Below are 22,167 nucleotides of genomic sequence, written 5' to 3' on the forward strand. Positions count from 1 at the left end.
CTAGTGTAGACCAGGGCTTAGAAGGGACAGGTATATCTGAATCTACGTAGCTGCTCTTCACTTAAGAAATGAAGAGAAGGCCTTTTTCTCCCTTTTGATACAATTTTTGGAAGTCTAAAAATTGAGAAGTTACAGAAAGATGTTTTCAAATTAGCTCATTCCATTCTCTCTCTCACTTGATAGGGTTGTCTAGTGAAGCTTTTTTTTTTTTTTAAATTTTACATAGAACTGGAAAGACCAAATATAGTTATGTACTGGGAATTTGCCACACACTCACCTTTTAGCCAAACATATCCTATTAAAGTAGGATGGCACAACAAAGACAGTCTATGGCAATCTTTAGTATGTTGTAAACAATATCTAGTATAAAGTGTGGATATATAGACTCTTTTCCTGCTTGATTCATAGAATGCCCATGACAAGAGATTTTCATTCTTGAACTTCTATCCTTTTAAAAACTACTTTGTGGCCAGTATGCCAGAATCAAAGACTTGAGAGGGGTTTACCATGATCTTAATATGCAAGAGTTTAATACAGAAATGGGGGGGGGGGGAGGGAGAGAATATTTACTCTGTACTAAACTCACATCCACAAGAGTATTTCAAATTGTGGTCAGAGAACTTGCTGATCATGAGTTGCTGGTGGTTCTTATTTCTAGCTGTTAAAAATCACATTAAACATCTGAAAGTACTGTCTGAGGACTGGAGTTTGCTTCTATAGGATCTTTCACCCCACTCAATTTCATTTTGTGCTTCTTTAGAAGTACTTTACCTGAAATATCACAGGCCTTCTCCCATGTAGTTTCAAGTATTTTGTTATAGCTTTTGACCTCTAAAACTACTTCTTCATTAGGAGTTGCAAGGGAGTGGTTAAAAATTATCTTCACTCTTGATATTTGTCATATTTTCAAACCTTTATAATTCTTTCCTAGCCTGAAGTTCAAGAGCCCCATAACTGCTTTTAAATGCAGGTTTTCTGTGTGGTAACATGCTTTGCTATTTACTGAGTGATGAGGCCAGTCAGCTGCAATGCTCCATACTCATAAGACTTTAAAATCCATTTCAATTCAAGTTGAATAATCCAGTCAATGGAGTATAATTTTTCCATGTGTCCATTAATATTAATAAGAACTAAGAGGGCATATGAATCTAAAGAAAGAAAGGACCTGTGTTTTTTGGTTGTACAGTTATGTTATGTCATTTAAAAACATATGCTTTCTGGGAATTCTATATCCTATTAATAGGTGTGAGTCATTTACTATTACTGGGGGCTGATCCCGCCCCTGTTGAAGTCAGAATTTTTCCATTGATGTCAACAGGCGCTGGACTGGACTCGGAGAATACCCTAGAATAATTCCCAAAAGTTAGAAAGCCAAGTTTGTGCAACCCATTTGAACCCCAGGCAGGCACTGTGAAAATATCCACCCTTTCCTGGTGGATGGTAATTCATAATTTACTCAATTTTTTAAATGCCACACAAGCTGAGTACTCTTGTTTTCCCTATAGCTATGATACTGGCTGGAAGAGCATATTATGATGGTGTTGCAAAGATTGGAGAAATAGCAACTGCATCTCCAGTTTCTAAAGAATTGGGTAAGTAAAACTGTATATCACATTTCATTAAATTACAGCTTAGGATACTTTTCCTTCCCAACTGGGGGCTCACTGAACTAATTAGATTTTAACAGTTAGGCACTGGAAGGAGCTGCTGGGATGAGGGAGCTTGTAGAAGCCTCTTACTGAAGGGAGAGTTGGGGTGACTGCTCTGCCTAGAATCCTTCACCTTGATACTGCTAAATTACCCCTCTCAGAGACTTATCAGATGGGCTCACAAAAATACTTCTGAAGAGCAAAATGTATCTTTGGAATGCACTAGATCAGGGGTTCTCAAACTTCATTGCGCTGCAACCCCCTTCCGACAACAAAAATTACTACACAACTCCATGGGGGGGACACCAAAGCCTGAACTATCCTAAGCCCCACTGCTCGGGGTGGGGGTGCCAAAGCCTGAGCCCCACTGCTTCAGGTGGAGTCAAAGCTGAAGCCAAAGGGCTTCAGCCCCAGGCAGGGGGGCCTGTAACAGGAGCTTTATCCGTTGGCCCTGGACCCCAGCAAGTTAAGCCAGCCTTGGTGACCCTATTAAGATGGAGTCACGACCCACAGTTTGAAAACTGCTGCACTAGATTGTACCAGTGTCAGGTAGTTTCAGTCCTAGGAAAAATGCCCATCCACCTCAATGTCTTCACACAGTCCCATTTCAAATTTCACAAGCTGAACACTTTTCTGTGTTGCTAAATTCAGTATAACTCTTTGAAGGAAGTACACTTAAATTTTTTTGCCAACTCATGTTGCTTCCCTCCTTGGTTATGAGTTTAAATGGGAAAACAAAAAACTACCTTCTCTAGTTCTTCACTCTTGCTTTTTGCAGGCACATACACCTCTGAAAGAGTTGACATCAGGCTAACCAGGAAGCCTTTTGTAGGACCCTCTGATTTTTATTACAGAGGACTGAACAAATCCCAGAATTTTACTGTATTGTGATACATGAATTCCCTGTGAGTCACCTGATTATTCACCCAAACATTGTTGAAGATTTCAATGTTCCTCTCAAGTCTGTTTCTAGGCTAGGTCATGCTATTATCTGACTCTATATCTTATAGAGGAGCAACTTAAAAAAAGTTCAGAAGCAGGAGGAAATGAATTAGGGATGACGGACAAAGATTACCAGTAAGGAAAAATTAAATTTAAAAAAAAAAAAAAAGAGGAAATCCCCAAGAGTATTCACTTATTTTATAAGGGAAATCAAGACTAACTAAAGGGTTAGCCACAATACATTAATCTTATTGTATATGGTGGGTAGAAGGAAGGGTCTACATAAACTTGAGACTTGTATTTAAATTTTAGATGTACTATTTTTTTTTTACTTCGTACCTTAGCAAAATGGTATTTGTTTAAAGAGGTGTTAAATTTTAAACTCCAAAGATAAGATGATGTTTTTATAAATGTCACAGTTCTTCCTGGTCTTGTGTACCTATAGTTGTGCATAAATGTATTTTTCAAAGTTTGTAGTACTCTGTTACATAGCAATGGGAAAAAAATTTCATATTAGATATGAATGTTGGATTTTGGATAACAAGATTGGGGGTGTGTTAGCACATGATACATTAAGAACAAGATTTGATAGTCATCTGAGCAACATATATTTGAAAATCTAAACCCTACTTTAAGCTTTCTTCCATAATCTTATATAGGTATTAACAATATTCTTTTTGAAGTTCAGCCTTTGAAAGAGACCTAAAACTCCAGGAAATATTAAAATCTGTGGTAGTATTATTATAAGTTTCATAAGATTCCTGCCATTTGAGCTAAAATTCCAAACACCCTATCAGTGTTCTCCTTGTTCTGCTAGCAGTGAAGTCAATACTAATTCTACGAATACATCACCACAAATATTTCCATGACAACTGTTTGTTTTCAACAAAGGATTATGACTTCATTGCAGAATCAAGCCAGAGAAGGTGTGTGGTAAGAGAAGCACTATGATACCTCAATATCCTTTAAGCAATACAGAAAACTAGTGACAGAATTGGTCTGTTTTTTTAAACTATGCTGTAATAAGAGTCTCCTTCTCTAAAGTTCTATATATAGAAGACAAACAGGGAACTCATAGCTCTTTCTCCTGTGATTTTACTTGTTAGTACAAGGATCCAACTGGTGAGAGGAACTGAATTTTTTTTTGTAATATTTCTATGGTCTAAGATGGTAAGAGTTAAGCTGTTCTTGAGAAGTGAATGTTGGTTTCTTTGTGTTTGTTCATATTTTCTTGATTTGTTCTGAAGCCACCATTGTGTGACTCTTCACATTGTATGTTCAAACTGAGGGAGTGGCAGAACAGCAAACAGTAAAAAGCAAACAGTTCCTGATATAGTAGTTTTCTTTTATTTGCTTTGTAAGTAAGTCTAGTTGTTATAGTTTCTGTGCTATAGTACAAAACCACAAGAATTTAAAAATGCTATTAATTGTGTAAAAAAGCATATAAAAAGACAGTAGCTAATAAAAAAAACTTAGTTATGCCTTTGCTAACTTTATTCCTTTTAAAGAACTGATTAGAAGGTACAGAAAGTGTGCCTCTACAGAACTTCAAATGGCTTTTCCTCCTTTTAAAAATATCATTGCTAGGTATTCTAGGGCTAACTACAAAATTTATTTGCAGTCCTTTCTTTAGTGGAGGAGAGTCTACAAAAGATCTGAGTTTTGAGCGCTCCTTATTGACACTGAAATTATGTTAATCGTTGGACTAATAGCCTATTCCAACCAAGTAATTATGAAATGTGTGTATTGGAAGTAGGGTTTAAGAAGTTCATTCTGACAGTCACCAGATTCAAACCCCGAACACTGCACACAAACACTTTATAGTTGGTATACAACATCATCTTTATTTTCATTGAGAAGATAGAAGTCAAACTGGAAAAAATTCAAGTCTGATAAAGTACATGTTGTAGAATACAAAAGGTCAGAACACTGGAAGAAGTACTGTAATACTTTTAGGAAGTCTGAAAAAATAGTTCTCACATTATTAAAAAGCCCTATAAACAACACTGAACCCTTTCAGAGACAAAGGAGTATACTTTTTTTTAAGCGGGTCTCAGGTGATGTGGTATCTTAGCCTTTAACTGTGACACATTCTTCAATAATTGCAAATATGAGAACATGTATAAAAAAGTGAGGTCAAATTCTGCTGTAATCTACCCTTTTGTAAAAAAATGTTGTGCAATTCCACAATTTTAGTAGCTACTCTGGACTTACACTGATGTAATACAGAGAAGAACCAGGCCTCTTGTGAGCTTCCTCACAGATTTGCCAATACACTCTATTCTTGACCTGCAGGACCTCTACCATACAACTTTTGTTGTCTTCCACAGGCAAGGAAAGCCAATTGTGACTAATTGTGTTGTGGTTTGGTAACGTGCGTGTCTGTTTGTGAACTGGTTTCTCAGAATTTGTTTCACTTGATTAGAGGTGAACTGGCGTGGTTTATTAAACAAATAAAGCTGTTCTAAAGGTGACCTGCAAAGGTAAAGGAAAAAATTCCAGTAACTTTATCAGCATGTGCTGGCTACATCCAAATGTCAGCCTGAGAGGTATTCAGCACATTTTACTTTCAAGTGTTAAAGGAAATACTGTAAGGCCTTCTCTGTCTTAGAGAATGGCAAAATTCCCACTTATTTCTGTTTGAGCTGGTCTTCAACATAAACAACATTTATCAAAATATGCCTCATTCACCACCAATAGATAGGATAAAAATAACTTTAGTCACTTCTAAAATTTTGGTTTTAGGTGCCTCTGTACAGAAGCCCAACTTGGCACCTTAAAGGGGCCAGATTTTCAGAGGGTAGGTGCTCAGGGCTTTCTAAACAAAAATATCAGAAACTTATAAAAGTGTCTTCAGTAGGGCACCCAAATATTGAAACACCCAAAATTAGTCACTACTAAAAATCTTGGCCAAAACTACTGAAATTTTGTATTTGAATGTAAAAGGATGTTTTTACGATCCCATGTCATAAAGAAACAGCCCTGGTCCTACTACCAACTCTTAGTAAATGGAAGTTTGCTTCCAGAGGGGGAGGAGGTGGTTTTGCTTTTCTTCTGTGGTTATGGCATCACCTAGCATCTAAAGGGATAGTAATGTCATCAGATGATGTAGGAATAAAATAGAATTCTAAACTCAAGCACTGGCAGATAAAGCCTTTCAGATAATGTTTTAAATGGTTATAAAATGGGCTTTTCTAGTTCTGCTATATCCATTTTGATATGGGGCAACCAGAACTGGATACTCTATTTTAGGTGTGGGTGGACCATGGATTTACATAATGGTATTATGATATTTGCTGTCTTAGTATCTGTCCCTTTTCCAATAGTTCCTGTTAACCTTTTTGACCACTACTGCACATTGAGCTGAAAAATGTTAGGCTCCCTGGAATGGTGCAGAAGACTGGACTTACAGTAAAGGGTATACAGTAAAGAAATTTAGTGACAGAGTATAACCAAAACTACAGAAGATTTAGGGAGGACAAAATACACAGAGAAATGAGAACAAAAGACAGAATGTAAGTGAAATCAAACTTGGAGGTAGAAAACAGCTGTTTTCTTGAGATGAGAGAACAAAACGATACAGAATCTGGGGAAAAGCTGGACAGAAGGTATAGAGGCTTCATACTGAATATTTTAGCACTTCTCAAGTCAATATGAAGCTCTCAGATTCATTTGCTTCAGAACAGTTGAAGTGAAACACCACAATAGTATGCACTGCCTTCTTACTTTACAGTTTAATTACCAAGGCCTTAAAGGTGATCAGTACGGACCAGATCCTGCAGTTTTTGCAAATTTAACCTGAATTTGTACCTATATCCAGTATACCTCGAGGTATACTGTAAGACGAAGAAAGGAACCAACTCTTGAAAGCAATGTTGAATTAAAAAAAGAAGTCACATGAACTCTTCAAATTGTGACTTTACAAGTACTTAGAGAAGCTTTGAGAATTGAAACCTGTATTTAAAAAAAAAAGACACAGCAGCATTTGTTCATTCTGTTCCTGAAACATAACAGCTGTTTCTCTGACAGGTCTCTTGTTCAGACCATGAAATTATCCTTTACACAACTGTGCTGCATTTTAGTTTTTTAAAACCAAATACTTCAGTATTAAGCTTGGTATAGTAAATATTTGGGCTGGTCAATAAAGAATATTGCTTGGAATTGACAGTTTTACATAGTAATTTGTATTAGTGTTAAGTGTGTGGATATACTGAGGGACACATTTAATATTTTACTAAAAACAAACTCTTTGCATATCTTATATGTGCTAAAACTGTTTCCTGGGGGTAATTGTGCAAAGTACTATAAGAAGCAATGAATGATTCTGGAACTGTGTTATTAAATTACATACTTGTTTACACTTATGATTTAAATGAACATTCCTCAGACTCCTTGGCCTTCTACAATCTCCAAGTTGTAGTTCCCTCAGAGTTTGGCTGCTCGCACTAAGGGCCATAACCTTCCATTGTTACATGACTAGAACCCACATTGAGCCAATGAAAGTTTTGTATGAAGATTGATGAAAAGATATGGTGCTTTTATATTTAGAGTGAAGCTTAGTTTGATTCAAGTGAGTTTTTTAAAAAAATAGAACTATTTGATCCTCTGGCTTATTATAACTATTGCAATAATTTTCAGTTGAAATAGAAGCAATAATATTTTTAGTAAGATAGTTTAAAAAAGTGTGAGTTGGATACTTCTGTGAAATCCAGATTACAATCTTTTTTAAAAATCTCTTCTCAGATCTAACTAATCTGGGATGTTAAACAGCACAACAAGTGTTTATCATTAGCGAATGAAGATTGTGTGATTCTGATAGTTTCACTAATCTTTCAAAAGTGAATAGGATTGTATTTGCTAATATTGTAAATTCAAACTTTTATTGTAGTCTGTTGTGATGTCAGACATGAAAATGATACACTGAAAGGAAAGTTCTTGAAAATCCAAATACATGTCAGTTCTAATAGGCTTTGTTCTGCCTCATCGCTTGTAGCGATCAGGAACTTTACTTACAAGGAATCTTGAGCATGTAGAGAAGCAATTCCTATCCAACAATTTTAGAAATAGTACAAACTAGAAAATAAGTTGTCAGGTTTTCTTTGTTTGTAAAAAAACACACACTAAAGGGGGTATCCTTAGTTAAAACAAAGGATGAAGTTTATCCTTGAAAAATTCCCATTTTACACCTTTAATGGAGGGCATTAGCTTCTTGAAACATTTACCCAAAATGTTATCTTGCCATTATTTCCATCATACAGATGACTACTTTTTTCCTTTCCTGAGTAATAAGCAAGACAGTTACTTGAGCTCTAACCTAAAAAGCTGGAGAGTTAACTATCTCCACACCTACCAGAATACACTGCTTAGGTATCACTCATTAGTGAGAGAGCCAAGCAGAAAAAGAACAGTTTGCTTACACAATTTGGGCCAAATTCAGCCCTGGCTTAAGTAGGTGCTTCTTCATTGATTTTACTGGAGTTGTGCCTCATTAAGCCAGGGTATAATTAGACCCTTTGAACTGTAATCCTGTTTCACCTGCCTTAGAAAGCTAAGCACGGAGTGCCCTTTTCTTTATTAGCTCATTGACTCTAAAGAAAAGCCTATAGGTTATCTGGCCTCATCTCCCTGCTAGCACAGGACTTCTCTTCTGTTGTATAATGACAAGCATTTTACTATTTGAAATAAAATGAGTTGTGGACAGACAGGCAAATGAAGTGATGCCAACAAAAACTGAAGCACTCCAGCACCTCAGTCAACTGAAATTTCTGGAAAAAAAAAAAAAAATCAAAAGTCTACCTGCTGCTGTAGCACGAGTTACTATATAGGACCAGCTCTTTTTAAAAAAGGATTAGTAAAACAGAGATTAAGGAACACTCCTAACTCAAGTTAAATTTAAACTAGCCACTAACATTTTTCTTAATTAAAAAAAAATTAAGGAAGCTACAGGAAGCTATCTTGAAAACGAGATACAAAGTGGGTCTGAAAGAATAAGTTTTACTGTCAAAGTGTTTGAAATTGGAGTTTCAAAGTGGTTGTACAGCAAGTTTAAAATTTTTTTATTAAGTTAAACCAACTGTGTTTACACATTTGCACTCATCTTAAAGTCCAAAAATTGTGTCATTTTGTATTAAATTGTGACAAATAATTGTCAATAAATTCCCTATTGGTGACTCATTAATATGAGTCACCCAATATTTGTACTGTGTTCTCTGTTTTTTCAAAAAACAAACAGTGCTATGGATAATTATTTTCTTTAGAAAGAAAAATGTGTTGATGTAAGTGGCATATTATGGAGAATGAATTACTGGGTTTTCGAGAGACTTTTATTCCTCTATGGTTATTTGGCTCAAATGTTGTCAGATTTTTGGCCAAACAATAGTGTGCAGGTGTAGGGAGAGAGAGAGAAAATACTTCATCCAGACAAGTATGTGTCCATACACCACCTACCAGTTAGATATCCCATCATCATCGCATGGCTGACCTCTGTTTCTGTAAGGATAAGCTCTTCATTTTGTACTTAAAACACTCTTGTCATGACTGATCTGGTATCATACTGTATCCGCTTATAACTTCCAATCCACAGTAGATAATGCAAGGGGTGGGGGGGGAAGAGATGCAGGCTTCCTAGATCTTGTCTTCCAAACATGGAAGCACAGCTTGGTTTTTTCTCTTTTCCTTTTGAGGGTTCTACTTTACTTGGTCATTCAGAATGTAAAAACATTTTTTTTTTTTATAAATAGGGCTGTCAAGCAATTAAAAATGAATCTTATGATTAATCACACTGTTAAACAATAGAATACCATTATTTAAAATTTTGGGATGTTTTCTAAATTTTCAAATATATTGATTTCAGTTACAACACAGAACACAAAGTGTACAGTGCTCACTTTATATTTATTTTTGATTACAAATATTTGCTATGAAAATAGTATTTTTCAATTCAGCTCATACAAGTACTGTAATACAATCTCTTTATCACTGAAAGTTGAATTTACAAATGTAGAATTTATGTACAAGTAGTAACTCCATTCAAAAACAAAACGATGTAAAACTTTAGAGCCTACAAGTCCACTCAGTCCTACTTCTTGTTCAGTCAGTCCCCGAGACAAACAAGTTTGTTTACATTTGCAGGAGATAATGCTGCCCACTTATTGTTTACAATGTCACCTGAAAGTGAGAACAGGTGTTCACATGGCACTGTTGTAGCCAATGTTGCAAGATATTTAGGTGCCAGATGTCTTAGATTCATATGTCCCTTCATGCTTCAACCACCATTCTAGAGGACATGCTTCCATGCAGATGATGCACGTTAAAAAATGTGTTAAATTTGTGACTGAATTCCTTGGAAGAGAAATAGCATGTCTCCTGCTGTTTTATCTGCATTCTGCTGTATATTTCATGTTATAGCAGTCTCAGATGATGACCCAGCACGTTGTTCATTTTTAGAACACTTTCACTGCAGATTTGACAAAACGCAGAGAAGGTACCAATGTGAAATTTCTAAAGATAGCTACAGCACTCGACCGAAGGTTTAAGAATCTGAAGTGCCTTCCAAACTTAGAGGGATGAGGTGTGGAGCATGCTTTCAGAAGCCTTAAGACCAATACTCTGATGTGAAACCTACAGAACCTGAACCACCAAAAGAGAAAATCAACCTTTTGTTTTTGAGTGCAGTTATGTAACAAAAATCTACATTTGTAAGTTACACTTTCATGATAAAGAGATTGCATTACAGTATTGCATGAGGTGAATTGAAAAATACTATTTCTTTTGTTTCTCATTTTTATAGTGCAACTATTTGTAATAAAATATAAAGTGGGCATTGTACACTTTGTATTCTGTGTTGTAATTGAAATAAAAATATTTGAAAATGTAGAAAAACCTCCAAAAATATTCAATACATTTCAATTGGTATTCTGTTGAACAGTGTGATTAAAACTGATTATTTTTTTAAAATCACGATTAATTTGAGTTAATCATGTAAATTAACGGTGATTAATTGACAGCCCTAATAAATACACCAATTCTGGCAAAAAAGTAGTATAGGTATTTTTGCTTGGAGCCTTTCCCTTCCTCCTTTTTTATTTTGTATATAACAAATTGATGGAAGTTTGTGTAGCCGTAGGGGTTATGTGCAGAATTTTCAAACCTGCATCTTTAAATGTAAGCAAATAAGTCCATATTTAGTCACCTAATCATTGCCCTGAGTTTTAGAGATGCTGAGCACCTAGTGGGAGCTACACATATTCAGGAACTGTGGGAAAAAAAAAAAATCAGACAGATTGTATTTCAGCAACTAACCAGATTTATGTACTTAAATTAAATCCATGAACAGGTTTGAGAGAAAGTTATTTAAGATTAGCTGTCTAGAGGAGCTGAAGTTTTGCATTGCTCACATGAGGCATGTGCTTTGTAAGAACCTTAACAGGTCCCTACATTATATGCCACCGCAGAACTGGAATGTTTCTCTTTAGATAGAGGTAGCTGTGTACATTTCTGTCAACTAAAGGTAGCACACCCAAAAGGAGCCTGCAGATGGTGCCCATGTATATCCTCCAATGATGGCCCAAGGAGCCTACTGTTCAAATCCTAGCAGCCAATTTCTCAGATTTCAGAAGTTTTCTCCAAAATTGCTGCATAGATAGACTAGGAACGTTTCAACCAAATAATGACCAGAAAGCAAAAGAAATGCATGATCCCTCATTGCATACAATCATTGCTAGCAGGATGAGATCACAAGTAATAGAATACAGCCAGTGAATAGTCAGCGAATCATACACTGCAGTTAGCACTGGAAGCTAGGAAATAGCGTCAGCCCTCATGTTCCAGGCTAACATCCGCAGCGAAGCAGGACAAACCACCACTAATTTAAGCCTAAAGTACCCCTCTTCTTCCTTCAGATTATGTAATCCTTCCCTTCCTAAAACACAGAGCACAAGAAGTTCTGCAATATGGGCACCACAAGTGATAGTGGGGAGGGCACTTCAAGGGGTGCACATGCTTAGAAGCTTCTGCTACTACAGCTGGTTCTTTTAAGGTTACAGGAGAATTATGTTTGTTCCATACACAGCTGCATTGTTTTAACTTCAGTTTTAAAACTTCCATTATGAAACTTGAATTTTATAATGTTGGTAACTCCTACAGCCATGAGAAAAAAAAAAACAAAAAGCCAAGGGATAGACTGTGTCCTTCAAGACAGCCCACTGAGACCAACTCCAGGGACACTGATGTTAGGGAAGAGAGTATTAATAGCAGAGAACACAAAAAGAAATTGGCACTGCTACTCAATATGAGAAGGCATGTAATGGACTGCTAAAGATTTTATTCTATAATGTTAAACAGATAACTGGAAAAATGTGCTAGCTTGAACAACTTCTTAAGAGCCCCTACAATCCACACTCTAAAGTGGGCTTTCCTGGCCCCAGTGAGAGTGCTGTGGGGTAACGAGTAGCCTCACCGTATACTGTCCTTTGTTTAGTGTCAGGGTGGTTAATTTAAAGATATGCAGATTTCTTAGGCTGTACTAGTTAGCATATTCACCCCTTTCTGACTCATTTCTATACACACCACATCCAAGCACCTACTGTACATGCACTCATGTATGAACCCTGACTGTACAGACCACAGTACAATGCATCTGTAACCATATGTGTGAAAAGAAAAGGAGTACTTGTGGCACCTTAGAGACTGACCAATTTATTTGAGCATAAGCTTTCGTGAGCTATGCTGTAGCTACGCTGTAGCTCACGAAAGCTTATGCTCAAATAAATTGGTCAGTCTCTAAGGTGCCACAAGTACTCCTTTTCTTTTTTCCTTTTTCTTTTCTCTAAGGTGCCACAAGTACTCCTTTTCTTTTTGCGAATACAGACTAACACGGCTGTTACTCTGAAACCTGTCATATGTGTGACGACTCCTTGAAGGTAAAACAACAAAAAACCTTAACACACCTGCAATGGTGTATATTAATCTGATGCCTTGGGCATGATTTGTGGGTAACAGCAAAGACACTGAACGGGTGCTGTCTTGTAGTGTGTCTGGCTGTGCTGGATAATTGTGTTATATATGTTAGTCTTGTAGGCATCTTGTTTGCTTGGCATGTAAACCATAGGAGCCAAACAAACCTTTGGTGTGTTCCTTGCTTGCATATATGTACAACACACTGACTGGCCAGTGCCCAGGTCTAGTATATTTAGATGCAGGTTTTCACATTGTGGCTTCTGTTCCCTCTCGCAGCTCTTTGAACTGTGAGGCTTGTCCAAACGGGGTGTGGTCACATATTTAGATTGGGGTATTGAGTGTCATATGCAGCGGGCCACTCCCACAGATCTGTACATATGTCCATTGTTGGCCACATCTGATAGTATGCGTTTCCTTCCAACATTATTCTGCTAATGCATAAGGGAGTAAGTAACTAATTACATATACATATAGAATGACATTTGAGCTTTCATTATATTTGTGTGCTATTGAAGCTTCTCTTGCAGGGGAGAGTAATAGGGTAAAAATAGGAGACCTAGATGACACCAACTAGGGTGCCAATTTTGGCTGGATGTATTCCTGGAGGTTTCATCACATTACATAATCTTTAATTAAAGGGTAATCTTTAATTCCTGGAGACTCCAGGACAATCCTGAAGGGTGGGCAACCCTAACACCAGCCCTGGAGAAGGTCACTGAATATATGTATGTGATTGTCCATATGTTTTATTAATAAAGAGATGACAATATTTTAAGGCCTATACAAGACACAAAATATAGACTGTTCTTGCCTGAGGAATATATGATCTAATCAAGAAATTGTGGATGTCGGCCATTACTAATGGAAGGCAACTTCTTTAGGACTCTACCAGTTGAGATTTTACAATATCATTTGTGTTTCATTAATTTCTTCATTTTAGAGTTAAGAGGTTTCTGACAATGCTGGGACTGAGAAACTGATAAGATAGGCAGAGAGCTCCAATATTAAAAATTGGACCAGACCACCCAGAACAGAACCACATTATAGCTTATAGGTACCATTTCTGTTTTATTTTTTAAGCACCGGAAACCTTCAGTTCCAGCTATTAACTATGCTTTGCCTGTTCTAGTCTTCTTGCAAGAGTAAAGACCAACTCACATGTTTAGTATTCCTTTACTATCTGCCTAAAGAACAGCATGGCTTCATGCAGGCATGTTCAGACCTATAGTGGTGTTGTAACTTTATTTTCTATTTGTGCCTGATTTGTGTAATCATTACAGCCACAACAAGATTAGAACTCAGACATTGCTCAACAAAGCCATTACATATAATGTTTTCAGGGCCTTATAAAAGGTCAGTCTTTTATATACACATGTATTAATGTAAACTATTTCCTGTACACTTTAAAGACTGCTACAGGCATATTTTTGATCAAAGTTATTAGCAATGGTGTGACAGGTGGAAAACAAGTTTGCCATTTTTCATCCATTATTTATAGTGCACCTGCTTTGTTTGTTTTTTTTAACATTAAAATTAATGCAAACTTACCAATTGTTTAAAACAAGTTTAATGTTCATTTACATCTGGTTGATTAACATTAGATAAAAAAATATTAGTGTAAAACTGATTTTTTCTTTTAAAAGACATACTGTGGAAACTAACATAGGCCTGGTCTTGCTGCGTGGTTAGTCCATCAAGCAGTTTGTCTGAATAATGATTGAGAGATCAAACCATAGTGGCAAAAAGCTGAGTTAACAGAAAATTGACAGAAGGAAATAAAAACATTTCCTTTTCAGAATGTTGTACACATTGTTGTGTACACAATGTTGTACAGAATGTTGAATGTTAACAAGTATCTTTCACTGATATTTAAAAGTAGTAAGATTGGTTTGGGGACAGTGTTCTTAAATTGGATAAATGGAAAGTTTAGTAAAGTCTTCATTATAAATATTTTATTTCTCTTGCGAGTAGTTGTGTGGGAGTGACTATTTGTAAGCAGTTCATCATGATTATATTGTATGTAAAGCATATTAGTTAAGAACTTTCATTTTCTTTATTTAAACCACTTAGTAGGTCAGGCCTAATGAAGTTAGACAGAAAAATCCATAAAATGCACATTCAACCCTTTCTTCAGCATTGATTTTCATCTGTAACTTATGTAAAATATTCTGATTGATCTGTCATGTAGTACCAACTGAGTTTTATTAGTTACATGTAGCTGTATTAAGCCCCCTATAAGCTTCCCCAGGTGGTAAGTCATGAGCAACTCCTTGGGCCATTTAGAGTATGTCAACACAGCTGCTGGGAGTGAGTTTCGCAGCCCAGGTAGATGGACTTATGTTAGCAGATTTCAGGCTAGCGTGTTAGAAATAACTTTGCAGAGGTAGTTTCAATGTTCAGGCTCAGGCTGGAACTTGGACTCTGAACCCCACATTCCTCCCTATGCTTTACAGCCTGAGTCAGAACATCTACATTGTTATTTTTAGCATGCTAGTGTAACCCACACACTTCCTGGGTGTGGTGTTCTGTCACATCTAGTGGCACCGAGACCACATAAAGAAAGAGATTAATGAGTCTGCTCTACAACCTAAGGTAACAGCCAGTTGGCTTTTAGCTCATGCAGTAGAGGCTCATGTACTAAGCTCCAGAGGTCCCAGATTCAATCCTGCCCACTGATGACCAGGGTCTGTCAGTGTTACACAAGCATAAACCCTGCAAACAAAAGCTTGTCAACCCAGGCTGCAGGACTTGCTCCCAGCAGCTGTGTAGTCATACTCTTAAATGTTGAGAGCATTAAAGTTACAAAGTCAAAGCACGCAGAACTAAAGAAAAGCCAGAATTAAGGTTAGTTATGCAACTTTAATTCTGCCCTTTTAGGCAGATACATTAGGATACTCTGTCATTGTATACTGTTCCCCAGCCACCACCACATGGTCATCAGGGTTTGTACACAGGACCTTCAAATCTACAGCCACTTCCACTTGAACTATAGGAGTAACTGGTAGAAGAAGTAGGTTGTAGTCCCCTGTTGGGATCAGGCTTTAGAGTAGATGTATAGCCCACTGGTAAAGTGTGTGTCACAACAATTTGAGAGACAGCAGAAGAATTTGGGGTATCAGGAATCCTTGGCTGCATTCATAACTCTTAGAGCAATGTGTAATCTAATTCCTAGGAGTAGTGGTTAGAATCAGTATAGTCAATCAGACCTGTGTGGTATGAGTGAATTCACAGCAACTCCAGTGTTATTTGGCTGTGTGGCCACTCTTACTCAAGCTAGGCTACCTCAAGAGAAGTAACTAGAGTGTAGGTAAGTCAATTTTGCAGTGAAGACATTATCCTTAGTCTAGTCCCCTTCAGTCTTTTAAGGTAGGTCTACACTGCCATTAGACACTCCTGGCTGGCCTATGTCAGCTGCATCAGGCTTGCAGGGCTCAGGCTAAGGGGCTGTTTAATTGTGGTGTAGATGTTCAGGCTCTAGGACCCTGTGCAGTGGGAGGATCCCAGAGCTGAGGCTGGAGCTCAAGCCTGAATGTCTACATCTCAATTAAACAGCCTGTTAGCCCAAGCTTCATGAGCTTGACCCAAATGGCACAAGCCAGCTGTGGGTTGTTAATTGCAGTGTAGACCTACTCTTAGAGGTGTAGAAATTCCTCAAGACAGCAAAAATAATAAAAATTAAGAATTGTAAAAACAGTTGTACTTCTGTTTTTTGTACAAGATATTGAGAGTTTGGTCAAATCGGGCATATGAAAAGGGGTGTATGTGTGCACAAAGAGATTACTACTCCCTTTTGCTAGAAGAATTTATTGGTGGGGGGAGGGGTTTAATGTGGAGGATCAGCCTTTTACTCATCTCAATCAAGAATGAAACTCTGTAGAAAGAAAAAAAGAATAGCAACAGGAGCTTGTCACCTCCAAATAACACTGGAGCCCTACCCACAAAACTAGTAACAGTAGCTGTTACAATTCTGCTTGACTTGCTGTTGAATACTGTAGCTTTGTCTGGACATTGAGCCAATATGCTTAGTCCCAGGCAGCTTCCAGGGCCTTATGGATTTAAGAAGGTTGTGGATCTTGTCTTCTGAACCAAATTCAATGAGATTTCCAAATATTTTAAACGTTTTAGATTTTTTTGTAATAAAATAATTACCTTACTAAAGCAACCCACAGCTGATTAAAATAATTCAAAAATCAGAGAGTGTATATGAAATTAAAAATGTCTGAATTTATCCCTAGTTCAAAGGAGATGAATTGTCTGAGAGTTAATAACTTGTTAAACAATTCAATTTAGAAATACTTATTTGAAACATGGTGGCTAATGTAACTTGAGAGCAAATTTTGAGAAAATTATTTGTGAACCAGCTCAATACAAAGCTCTTCTACAGTTAAAGGGATGCTTTCAGGATTTTGAGATTTATATTTTAAACCAATAATTATTGCAGCATTCTTTAAAAAATGAAGGCCACCTACTTGTATTATGTGTTCAACTGCAAACAAACCAGACAACCTATGCTACAATACAATAGGATTTTTATACCAGTTTGCATTGAATGAAAAGGATAGTAAGGCTTGTGTATTTGACTCCATTTTAATTTACTGTAATTTTGCCAACATTGAAGAGACTTAAAGGGCAATTCCTGAAAGTGCTTCAGCACATTATTAAGTTTACTTTGATAAAAATCAAAACTTTGTTGATTATGAGAATGACACTGTAAGAGAGTCGGTCATTTCTAGAGTGCCCCCCTGCCTCAACCCCATGGCTCTGCAGAAACCTCCCTTCCTCTGCTCTCTTGGATTCATCAAGAGCTCACAAAAAGCTTTCATAAGTCTAGTAAGTACTTTCCTTCTTGGGGTCTGATTTATTAAAGTTGAAAACAATTCAGACCATTCTCAGAGTCTCAAAATAATTCAAGCAGCCATTCCTAGACACTCCTACCTGGAATTCTTCCACCAGCCTTTGCCTACCTTTCCAACTCTCTGTGGTTCAAAGAGGTCACGGGGCAAACCTTGTCTTCAGGCGCTCTCTTGGTTTTTCAGGGTCTCTGCAAGAGCCTTGCTGTTCCCTGGAGCTTTCTTTGTACCAGTTTCCAACTAGGGTTAGCCTGGACTAGCCCCTCCTTCATAAGGGGTCACTCCTCTGTTCTAGCTCTCTGCCTGTCTTGCTTTTGATCATCCACAGCCTCAGGCCTCTCTTTTTCTCACTCCTAGAGGCCTGGTTTTGTCACATGACCATATGTCACATGATTAATTCATTTCCTCCACCTGTGGAGGCAAATAGGTTGGGGGGAGGGGGATGACAAGGGCCCATTTCCCCTTAAGGAGCCATCTCCCTTGTGACAGGCACCATTATAAACTAAACTATGGCCCTCATTCTGCAGTAGAGTCTGTTAACATGTACTCTATTGCTTCAGTGGGTTTCCCCTTGGGCATATGGGATTTAGGGTTGCCAATTTTGGTTGGAAGTATTTCTGGAGATTTCATCACAAAATATAATCTTTAAATAAAGCGAAAAAAACAAGGAGTCCTTGTGGCACCTTAGAGACTTAACAAATTATTTGGGCATAAGCTTTCGTGGGCTAGAACCCACTTCATCAGATGTATGAAGTAAAAGATACAGGAGCAGGTATAAATACATGGAAGGATGTGGGTTGCTTTACCAAGTGTTAGGTCAGTCTAACGAGATAAATCAATTAACAGCAGGATACCAAGGGAGGAGAAATAACTTTTGAAGTGGTAAGAGAGTGGTCCATTATAGACAGTTGACAAGAAGATGTGAGTAACAGTAGGGAGAAATTAGTATGAGGAAATGAAGTTTAGATTTTGTAATGACCCAACCACTCCCGGTCTTTATTCAGGCCTAATCTGATGGTATCTAGTTTGCAAATTAATTATAGTTGAGTCTATTATACTATTATATACTATATACTCTATACTATACTAGTGTGTGTGCGTGTGGCTATACTAGTGTGTGGGATGTGAATACAGTGGTCCTTTTGGTCACACCATCTTCATGCAATAAATCTTTCCTTTGAAAGGGTGACAAACTTAACACAGTTAGTAATAACATTTGTTTGTTTAGTTATATTTCTTTGATGCACCCTTTATCCTATCCACATTTTGGGGGACTAATGGCTTCAAAGGACTTTACTTTCAACTTTCTTTCACAATAAAATTCTTCCTCTTGGACAAAGAGTAATTTATAGAAGGGACTGATCCTAATATAAATGGGACCTAAAAATACTTGTTAACTTTGTTGTCTCCCATTGTAGCCTATGACTTAGATACAGCCTCTTCTTCACATGTCTAATGAAATAAAAATGGTGAGGTGCTTCATATTTAAGGCACTAGAACTACCATGGATGAAACAACAGGAGATGGATGAATGAAATAATTTAGGTACTTGAAGACCACTCCCAACATATTGGAAAATATGTGTTTCCAGAATGGTGTTTCCAGAACAATCTGCCTTTAATAGAAATAATACTTAAGTGTTCTCCTCAGCAAGTAACATATATAATGTGTTTATTAATTCTGGTGTAGGCATTGGACATTTTCAAAGCGTGTTCAAGTGGCTTACATAGTTTGCATAATATGAGTATTTGTTTATAGGTAGGCTCTTTAGTATTAAAAATGTTCCATTTTTGTCTTTCAGTCAAACTAATTCTCATATTAAGAACAATTAACATAAGCTAATATCATATACAAACTTTTAAATCAATATGTGTGACCACACCAGGGGATTGCATTTTAACTAAATCAGCTTGTTTAATGGTACAAAAACAGTGTGTAGACCAGCCCTAAAGAGGAGTGTGTTTATCCATAGGCTCTTAAGGTGAGGCTCCATTTGTCTCTTCTAAGAAAGTTTCTTTAAAGTGCAGGTCTACTCTGAAAACGAAGTACAAATGATTCAGATTTTTTTTCTTTTTGTGCATAGAGTCATATCTGTTTGCTTTACTGAAATAAATAAGTGTTTTTCATGCTAGCTTTGCAGAACCAACACAGCTAAGATTAAGTTAATGGGATTCTATTCCATTTTGTGTTTCATCAAGAGAATTGTTTACTGAGTTCCGATTCACTGCACTTCTGTAAACCCATGTGATGGGAATGGGATTGCACAGGTGTTACTAAGGGAATGAGATGGAAAGAGGCCAGCTTGATTCTCAAAAGCCAAGATGAGTTATCAGAAGTAATTGTACATCAAGCACATACAATTCACAAATTAGCACGGTAGTGCCATTCTGACTTGTCAATTTTCAGAGTACAACTACATTTGGTGGCTCGGTTCCCCCACCTATAAAATGGGGAAAAGATTGTTTCCTTTTTGTGAAACAGTTTGAAATACTCTGGTAAAAGGTACTGTTGTACATTTTTTGAGGTAGGGATTATGTCTTCCTCTGTCTCCTGTAGAGCACTCGGCACATGCTCTGTAAATATAATGGCTTTTAACTTTACCAATTTTCATCTGCAATACTAAGAAAATGGGGCAACTACATGTGAGCAGTTTGAGTCCATATTTTTTCCCCATGTAAATATCCATAAATCCTAAATTTTTAAAGGTATTGAGGTGCTGCTTTGCTCAAAGTCATCAAAAGTTACTTAGGCACTTAGGAACCTAATTCCCATTGACTTTCAAATTATTTTAATCGATATTGTTTTTAATCTAAAAGTATGCCAAATTCTTTTTAAAGTACCCTTTAAAAACACAGGGCCAAGTTTTGAAGTTAGTGGAAGTACTCCAGATTTATATCTGAGGTAGATTTTGGCCTATAATTTGGCCACGCATCTTCTTAGATCACAGTGCACTTACTATGGGTTTTTGCTCCAAATGTTGACTCAAAACATGAAACAGGAAATGAAATGGGTGAGCCAATACATATGAGTGATGCTGGATTACTGGAAGCAATGAGGGGATTCTAGCATGAAAACTGGTTTTATATCTGGAGTGAAGAATACAAGGATTTGCTTTGGTTGAATTTGCTTAAAAGAGGAAAAAATGTTATACAACAGATGGTCACTAATCTTTAAAAATATTAATTTAAAAATGTACTCGTGTATTTTGTAACCAATACAAATATGAAGAAAATAAATTTGTAAACTAAACTAGTGCAAGCTTTTAAATTAACATGTAATTTTTAAAATATTTTTTATTTCAAGATAAATTTTGGCAAGATACATGTTGTAATAAGGGTGAAAAAATGTGTTTCTAACTAAGTATTCAGACCCTAAAACTGAGGGCTTACAGTCAGCCTGAGTGCTGTTTCAGACAAGAAAAACAACATTCACATGTCAGGTTTTCCATTCTTGACACACCAGGTGAAAGGGTTGTTTTACTAAGCATTTACACTGTGGTGGGAGGGGAAACCCAGAGGATGGGAGTGTAAAAGGGTGATGAGAGAGTGAGCCAGCACCTAGTGTTGTTGGATAGCTGTCAGTACTTGGAGCTCCAAGGTCTACTGCATTAATCTTTACAACGCCACCAGCCATTAGCTGTGGCAGCAAATTCACATGCTGTCCGAGAGAGTGGAAGTAAGTTCTTAAAAGAAGTTAGCACAGGCAAGTTTAAATGCCCTTTAAAGTAAATGTACTGTCAGTTCTTTTTTTCCCCCACCCCTTTCATTTATATGTTTTCAAACATTTAGTTTTAAGTGTAACCTTAAATTTGAATTTCTTGTTTTTAAGTTTCTTTTAGCAATATTCTTTTCCCTTTAAGTTATTGATAAATGTCTCCAGGCTTTCTCCAGTTTAATCTAGTTTTTTGTTTGGGATTACCAGTCTAACATGTACAATATCTTTGTGATGATGGAGTTCTGTTAACAGGAATACTACAGGAGAGTGCATCCACTCCTGAAGTCCTAAAATAACAGGCTCACTTGCTCATGCCATCTACTTACCAGACGTGCTTTTATGCAACTGCACTGTATTTACTTTTTCTATTGCATATAAATAACCAGTTACTATAGCAACTCTCACTTCACATGGTATTTACCCCTGCACGCTGTATTAACTACAAACAGAGAATACCCAGAGAAACAATCACAGCATTCTGTCAGGTGGATGTAATGACCCAGAAAAACAGATACATGAAAATCCCCTTAACGATAGCCCAGCTCTCCCACCCACAAGATCTGGGCACAAAGGGGATCCTCCAACTGGGGATCTCTTTCCTTCCAGGAGGATTGGAGCTCAGCTATCTCCATAGCATTCTTCTCTCTCCTTTTTCCAAATCCCATGAAGCAATCCGTGCAGCGGATGGAGACTGGGTGGGATGGGGCAGACATGGGCAGTCCAAGAAATAGGGGGAGATGCACATCTTTCCCCCTGAAAAGATTGTACACCCCATATTTTACATTATTTAGCACCGGTTCCATTGTGCTCCGTGTGCGAGGTGTTTTACAAACCCAAAAGACATGGTTTCTACTTCAGCCTGATTTAAGACAGACGTAAATTGAGCATGGCAAACAATAAGGAAGGGAGGATAGGGAGATAGGGATATGAACAATACATTCACACACTTACATAGGCTAGCTATGTCTGCAGCTTGATGGTTCCAGATCCCTTAAATGTAGTCTGGGGAGAAAGGTTTGTTTTGTTTTGGAGGTTGTTGTGGGAGGGGGTTGTTT

General features: G+C 37.2%; 1 protein-coding gene across 3 annotated transcripts in view; it reads left to right on the forward strand.

Annotated features, from left to right (window-relative positions):
* The window catches only part of BAIAP2L1 (BAR/IMD domain containing adaptor protein 2 like 1), a 69,102-nt gene that overhangs the window by 25,978 nt on the left and 20,957 nt on the right, over nt 1-22,167 (forward strand). For 2 of the 3 annotated variants that reach the window (XM_073362129.2, XM_073362131.2), the window contains exon 3: nt 1,506-1,592. The exons of the other annotated variant lie outside the window; for it this stretch is intronic. In XM_073362129.2, the coding sequence (XP_073218230.1) occupies nt 1,506-1,592 (87 nt within the window). The remainder of the gene's footprint in view (nt 1-1,505; nt 1,593-22,167) is intronic. 3 annotated transcript variants of the gene reach the window in all.

The sequence above is a fragment of the Lepidochelys kempii genome, chromosome 10 (assembly GCF_965140285.1).
Source record: "Lepidochelys kempii isolate rLepKem1 chromosome 10, rLepKem1.hap1, whole genome shotgun sequence".
Classification (NCBI taxonomy): domain Eukaryota; kingdom Metazoa; phylum Chordata; order Testudines; family Cheloniidae; genus Lepidochelys; species Lepidochelys kempii.